Source organism: Bidens hawaiensis, unplaced genomic scaffold, assembly GCF_021521415.1.
Source record: "Bidens hawaiensis isolate Kalapana, Puna unplaced genomic scaffold, B.hawaiensis_p1.1 tig00008374_1, whole genome shotgun sequence".
Lineage (NCBI taxonomy): Eukaryota > Viridiplantae > Streptophyta > Magnoliopsida > Asterales > Asteraceae > Bidens > Bidens hawaiensis.
The window spans coordinates 381,195-389,043 of NW_027491592.1; the positions used below are offsets into that span (position 1 = coordinate 381,195).

Below are 7,849 nucleotides of genomic sequence, written 5' to 3' on the forward strand. Positions count from 1 at the left end.
CTTAACGAACTAGTCTTAGTTCGCTAACATTCCTAGCGAACTAGACTAAACATAACGAATTAGATAAATAACATTAAATATTACATTAAAATAATCAAATAAACATTAACGATAATTACAAAGACTCGAGACGCAAAACCGTGCACTAACAATTCTCGTCCCTCATTTGGTTACCCCGGCTGAGCGTGAGCTTGATAAATACATTGGGGGTTTACAGATGCAAATCCGGGACTCAGTAATGAGTAGCAAACCCGTGAACCTTGAGGACGCCATCACTTTAGTCGGTGCGCTGTCGGAGAATCATGTGGCGCAGAATTCACTTGGGAACGAGAAGACGCAATAAAAGAGAAGTGTCCACATTTGTTTGCATCATCATCTTCGTCTTAATTTCGGGACGAAATTTCCTAAAATAGGGGATACTGTGACATTTGTCAATTTCGGGTCTCGATTTGTATTCGTTTTATCATGTAAACCGACCCGTTTTGTAAACCGAAGCTTGGATATAATCAAATGATGGATTTTATGTTACAGTATTGTTATACACTTGTTGGGTCTTGAAAACCATTTTTTTCGGTCCTTAAAACGCGTAAAAATCACTTAAAACGAACTCCGGGGACCAAAACTACCATTTTTAAAAGTTTGGTAAATCTGGTCATCACCCCATCGCGATACGCGATGGGGGGACACCCTTCACCATCGCGTATAGCGATCTGCATCATATCAGCAGCTTGTTTATTTGTTTGTTTGTGTCTTGTCTTGACCCATTTTGCATGAAAACTCTTGTAACTCACACCCATATCTGACCACCAACATTACCTTATATATACACCACTATTTCCCCTCATTTTCCCCTGCTACATCTTCAAATTCTCTCTCAAATTTTAGAAAATCAAGGTTATTTTTTTAGTTGTTCTTGAAGGTTTGACTTTCAAAGTCAAACTGAGAAAAGTCGATGTGACACATAATAACATCATGTTGGTAATCTATTAGCCTAAGACGATGAAGAGTAGATGTACTTTTTATTTTATTTGCTTTACATTTATGTTTAGTCAAATAAACTTTTCTTCTAGTAAAGTACGCAAACGCCTTTCACACATGCATGCATGCATGAGCCGGTAACTTTGCTACAAATAATCACACATTTCACTAACCGACGACGATGAAGAGTAAATCTTTATTTTTCCTTTCGTATATTCATATATGTTAACGAGTAAATATGTAAGTTAATATATATGAGCTTACAATACATCGCGTGAGAAAAATTTCTTGTTGCTAAATAGGTCAGATTATGAATGTATACGAATATTATACGTACATATCTCCGCCGTATTGCATGTGCCAATCCCTAGTTATATATATTATTACTTAACAAGTTGGCACGTGATTTAAATTGTACACAAAATAGATAAAACTTGTGTCTTCTCTGTCCGTCTTATCAAACGCCTCCATATCTGGGATTTTTATTATTATTTTTTTACATGTTCAATATTAGCATCACTTATGAAATAAGAAAACTTAGAAATATCCTCACAGGTTGTCAATATATATGCATGAACAATTTTTATATATGCTATCTAAACATTCGATCAAATAAATCACCAATAACGTAGTTTCTTTTGTTTTTCAGAAGTAACAAAATTGACTTCTAACTAGTTACTTCATATTATATAAAATCAACTATAAAAGATAGCCTTAAGGGTAAAGTTAGAATACAAAAGCTATCTTTTATAGTTGGTTTTAGAGTGGATGTTAAACTCTCTATATATAAAATCAACTATCAAAGACAGTCATTACAGAGTGTAACATTTAATCGTTCAAAAAAAAAACTAGCGTGCAATATTTATAATGAATAATTAAAAATAATGAATAATTAAAAATAAGTGGATGTTAAGTTGAATTTGAGTCTAGTTTGCTTGAATTGTAAGATAGTACCATTTAACATGCCGTATTCCAAGCCCTAAATATGGTGGGAGACTTCCATACTTCTATTCCATTGATTAGCATTAAAAAGCATCCATTATTAAACTAAACGAATGTTTCAAAGGATATCCTGATGATAAGATGTCTTCTTTCTATCAAAGAAGTCGAAGTTTTAAATCCTGTATAATAAAAATATAAGTGGTTAGTATGACTAGATTAGGAGTTGTTCTAAATAAATAAACTAAAAAACGCATGATTAATATTTAAGAGACTTCAAAACCCTAAGGGTGTGGCCAGACGGAGTGGTATACAACTATACATCGGTGTCGCTTTTTTTTCATCTTTATTTTGGTACCAACAGTCCCGGAATGGTGTTCCCGTACTTCCGTAACCATTTAATCCGATTTCACGTCCTTTTGGTTGTAATTGGGCCTTCGTTCTTCGGGATCCAGTGATAGCTACAAAACTATTACTAATCATACAAATGCGTAAATATATCATCAAGTTGATGGTCAATTACGTTCAAGTAAGTTGCAAAAATAAGTCAACTTGAATGATAAAGAAAATTTAGTGGCATAAATATTAAATATCAAGAAAGTACGCACCGCAATCCATGTTAAAATGATATTTACTATAACTTTGGACAGAAACGGAAACTAACATTTTGTTTATTTAAACTTATTTTAATAAAGAAAATTATGGCAAATATAATAGTCACAGAAATTAAAAAAAACACGGATATATTATAAGAGATCTATTAATAAGTCCAAACAGAAAGAAGAAAAAAAAAAGGTGTTCTTCAGCGTATTTAAAACTAGAGGGATGGAAGTTGAATGCTATGAAAAATAAAAGAGACCATTTATGACATGTAGAAAATGCTAAAAGAATAGAAGTTAAAACAATGGGGAATTCCGAGAATTGAACACGGGAATTCCAAATGCCCATTTCTGTTTTACTTTAATCCATCATTAGTAATATCCAAGTTACGCGAAGTTCATCTCAATACATTCAAATCATTCTTTTTATTAGGGATGGCAACAAAACCCGAAATCCGGTATAAATGGGACGGGATACCCGACCCATTAGGGTCTGGGATTAGTTTTAAAATTTTTCGCGGGTTTGGGATTCTTAATATACTCGATTACCCGATAACATAAACCCATTTACCCGATTATATACCCGATGTACCCGATATAGCTTATTATATTATATATATATTATATTCCAAATATATTATTTCTCGAAACTCGCTTATGTTAATTATTGAGATATTTTATCTTTATGGTAACCATCTTTGTAATCGATTAATTACATTTTGTCAAAACCTAGCGAGTTTTGAGCTGGGGATACCCGACGGGTATTTTATATAAACCCGATGAGAAAATCAAATCACGCACATGCAAGTTTATAGATTGCAACCACCATAATCAAAATGTATGTGTGATTCGTGTGGTGTTTGATTCGTGCAAGTTTATATATTTGTATGTGTGATTCGTGTAGTGTTTGATCGTCAATTAACTGCAACCACCATAATCAAAACCCGCTAGGTTTTGAGAAAATCAAATCACGAAAACGCAAATCACGCACATGCAAAATCTATAAACATATCAAAATCCTCTATTGGAATTAAAGGATGCCCTTGATTACATGTTTTCCGACAAAAAACATGTAAAAAACTTCCCCTCAATTTAACTTGCATCTTTCGGTGTGTAGCGTCCAGTTTTATATGATAATTGCTTAACTTGATATGACGAATACAGTCTATATACAAAATCATACGTTGAGAAAAACTTTGTCAAAACACGTTTCGTTTTGTCACATTTGTTGAATCATCGATCTCAAGCACATGATGATGTTTATGCAAGTGTTTGCTTTGTTGACCTCCAACCAAATCTTGTCCCAGAATATGAGAATTAATAACGTGTATGATATCCTACTTTATTGGGGCAAACCTAACAAGTTGCGACACAGGTGGTGTTTGTTTTTTGTATTTTTTAAGTCCGCGCAGACTCTTTTGTCTGTGTCGCGCAGACTATGGGCAAACATTGTCATCTGGAGACTGTTTGTTTTTTCGAATACGTCTCATTAAAAAAACGTCAACGCAAACTCTTCTTTGTGTAGACTTAACACATCCACTTCTAAGATCTTCGAATGTCTATAAAAGATTAAACACCACCACCCACTGTCCACCACCACCCACCCACCATCCGCCACCACCACTGTCCACCACCACCACCCACTACCACCGTTCGTACACAACAATCAGATTGCTTTAGCAGTTTATAGACATTAAAAAACAAACAATCTTCTTCTTTTCAGACCGCATATGTTCTGTCCACCTTTCCTTTTACAGATATCTTCCGAAAAAACAATCATAATCTTAATATACTTAAATTTATAAATATATCAAAGTAAGGGGATCACAAGTACCAGTTCTTCAAAATAAAGTATAGTTAATGTTTCGTTTATTTTCATATGAAAAATGAATCCTTTAACTGCCCGTTACCCAAAATAGCAAAAACCCTTTCAAAACGATTATTATTATTATTATTCCCGCCTCTAATCATTTCTATCAGCAGAGGCCTATTATTATTATTATTATTATTATTATTATTATTATTATTTTTTTCATCAACAATCCATCGATTCAATCTTCATGTTCTTCTGTTGCAGGCATTATTAATACCCTTTAATCCACATTAATCTCTGTACACATGTTTCTTTAATTTGATCTTTATTGGGATATTAATTTCAGCCATTTTTATTATTGTTTTGAAGATGATTCGAAACGCTAATGGGGAAAAAGGGTGGTTGGTTTTCTGCAGTTAAGAAGGTTTTTAATTCCGGTAATGAATCCAAAGAAAAGAAAGAAAAGGTTTTTCATTTTTGCTCTTAATTATATTATTTTTTGTTATGCACACAAGGTGTTTGATGAAATGCCAATGTGGGTTAACACTTGTTAATTGTTATTATTATGTTATATTATAGAGGACTCAGAAAACTAGTTCTAAGAAATCATGGTTTGGGAAGCAAAAGCACATCGAATCCGATTCTTCGCAAACCGAATCCGCATTTGCCACCCCTGCATTTCATTCGCCTCCACCCGAACCCGACGATGACATTAAATTTGCAGAGCCGAGCGGGCCCACAGGACCAGATAATGAGCCAAGCAAACCCATTGAACCAGAACCCGAGCCAAGCAAACCCACAAAACCCGAGATTGAGCCGAAGAAACCTGCAAAACCGGATAATGAGCAGAGCAAACCTGTGCATACAATGGCCTATGCTGCTAAGGCGGCAGCGGCGGCGGCAGCTTTTAGATGGTTTTTGGGGAAATCTAAGGAAGAAGTGGCGGCCATTAAAGTGCAGGCGTGTTTTAGGCGTTACGTGGCAATGTTTTCTATGTGACTTCCACTTAAATTCAATAGCGTCGGGTTGGTGGGTTTAATTTTTCGACTTGAACATGACATGCATTTTTATTTGTGTCAAAAGCATCAAGCCTAACTAGCATACTTAAATTCGTGTAACCTGTATAGTGTGTCGGGACCAGGTTACTGCATCGACCTGTTTAACTAAACAGGTTGGTTGGTCGACCTGCTTAACTAAACGGGTCAAACAGATCAATCTAAACACGACCCATTTAACTAAACAAATCTATCCGAACAGGGCCGTTTGATTAAACCGATCAACCATTGATGACCAAGCTGTAAAGGTGTTAATCGAGTTGGTGGGTTGAAAAAAGAAATGGGTTTGACGAGTTATAAACTGGTTAGTGGGTTGACCTATTTAACCAAACAGATTGCCAGGTCTACCTGTTTAACTAAACAGGTTAAACAGGTCAACCAAACACTATCCGTTTTTATACAGGTTATATGCCAACCGAAAACCTAAGTATTTTAGTGTCGTGTTCGGGGGTTAAAAAGTTGCCACCCATACTTAAGCCACTTGATTATTATTGAATCGTAAACACACTAATACAAAGATTCTGGCTGTCTGGTGTTTGTTGTTTAAAAGCAAGGAAAAAGTTACGTGCTTTGAAAGGGCTTGTGAGGCTAAAAGTGTTGGTTCAGAGCCAATCGGTCAAACGACAAGCATTGACCACCTTAAGATGCATGCAAACCCTGGCCCGTGTACAGTCCCAAGTTCGGGTCAGGAGGATCCGAATGTCTGAAGAAAACCAAGCCCTTCAAAGACAGCTTATGCAGAAACTTATTAAAATGAACTTGACCGCCTAACTAAGACGTTGACTTACTAATTAGACGTGTGAATTACTCAAAATAATTCACGCGTTTTCATATAAAAGGAAATTTATTAAATTACAAAAAAAAATGGAAAATTGTCTGTATTGAAGATGATGGAATTCGGGTCTGATAGTTGGACAAACCACTCATGGGTCTGTAACTCCAAACATATTAAGTTGAGCTATTTTCGGCCCGTTTGTCTGAGTCTGTTATTTCTTGAATCAGCTCCATATCACTTTTTCATGTTTAGTTTGATTCTATATCTTGATCTTGCTTCAACCTTACATTCATGATTCAAGAAATGTTTCTCTTTTTCCTTTTCACTTTGTTTAACATTGTGTTCTTGTTTAATAATCGAAATTCCGGGCTTAAATGTTTGATTAGTTGGGAAATGGATGGGATAATTCTCGAAAATCAAAGCAACAACTCGAAGCAAGCATACAAAACAAAGAAGAGGCCACCGCACGAAGAGAACGTGCACTCGCTTATGCACAAATTCAACAGGTAAATTTATCTGGTCTCACTAGTTAGCATAGTATTGGACCCCACCCGTGAATATATGTTTTTCTTATACAAACAGCAACTATGGAGGAACCCATCAAAGTCTGGAAACCCAACATTCATGGACCCCAACAACCCACAATGGGGCTGGAGTTGGTTAGACCGGTGGATGGCTGCTCGACCCTGGGAATCTCAAACAGCAACCGATATCGAGCAACCACGTGAGAAACTTACCCGATCATCTTCAGGTGACATTATCAAAAGCCTGGACCAGTCACCCTCCATGTCATCACCACGGTCCCCATCTGTGATCAATAGGCGGCCCGGGCCATCAAGCCCGAAAAACGACCCTACATCGTCACCTCGAAACCGGAGACATAGCATTTCAGTTTCATCGTTCCATGACGATTCTACAGCTACTGTTAGCTCACCGCGTACTACATCACCCCGAGTTAACTCACCACGCTCGACTAAGACCAAGTCCATGGTTCCAACCCCAAGTCAAGGTCAGAGCCCAGGTCATAGCGTGAGCCCGAGTCCGTTGGGGTTGGGAAAGAAAGGGACCGTGGAAAAGAAGTCAACTGCAGGGCCGGTCAACAAGCGAATGTCGTTATCTGGTGGTGGTGGTCATAAGGCAGGTTCGGGTGCTCGTTAAAGATTTTTTTGTAAGTGTTCGGTTTTTGCAAGTGATGAATTACAATGTACATGTATTTAATGTATATAAGATGTTTGTAATATGTATAGTGTGGTTATTATTGTTTGATAATAATCGTATATATTGTTTTGCAGCTTGGAACTTTTGTTAGAAAATACATTTATCACACTGTATCTTGTTAGCATTATGTATAGGTGATTTTTTTACTTATAGTTATGCATCAAGTAAATACATCTATTGAGCTGAGTCAAGCACTAATATATTGGATTCACGACTCAATGAAGGCTTAGTTAGCATTCGCCCCACCATCGTCGTCGCAATAACCTCCATTACAACCCATCACCGCCAACCATCGCCACCACCACCAACCAATATTACTGCCCGCTGCCCACCACCGCCCGCCAACTATTGACCAACAAGGGCTCAAGCTCGGCTTGAGAGTTGTTTTTTCAAACTTGGGCTTGGCTCGTTTATTATGTATTAATTAGTTCTTATACATTTATTACTTTTTATATATATATATATTGATTAA

General features: G+C 36.5%; 1 protein-coding gene across 1 annotated transcript; it reads left to right on the top strand.

Annotated features, from left to right (window-relative positions):
- Nucleotides 1-4,684: 4,684 nt before the first annotated feature.
- LOC143637544 (protein IQ-DOMAIN 3-like) lies at nucleotides 4,685-7,511 on the top strand. The gene is made up of 5 exons (XM_077104912.1): nucleotides 4,685-4,795; nucleotides 4,909-5,315; nucleotides 5,939-6,149; nucleotides 6,546-6,665; nucleotides 6,742-7,511. The coding sequence occupies exons 1-5, from the start codon at nucleotides 4,715-4,717 to the stop codon at nucleotides 7,315-7,317; spliced, it is 1,395 nt and encodes a 464-aa protein (XP_076961027.1). The 5' UTR covers nucleotides 4,685-4,714; the 3' UTR covers nucleotides 7,318-7,511.
- The last annotated feature ends 338 nt before the right edge of the window (nucleotides 7,512-7,849 follow it).

Coding starts and splice junctions, on each gene's coding strand:
- LOC143637544 (XM_077104912.1), top strand. CDS start 4,715: ATGGGGAAAAAGGGTGGTTGGTTTTCTGCAGTTAAGAAGGTTTTTAAT. Junction 4,796..4,908: donor CCAAAGAAAAGAAAGAAAAG/GTTTTTCATTTT, acceptor GTTATATTATAG/AGGACTCAGAAAACTAGTTC. Junction 5,316..5,938: donor TTTAGGCGTTACGTGGCAAT/GTTTTCTATGTG, acceptor TTTAAAAGCAAG/GAAAAAGTTACGTGCTTTGA.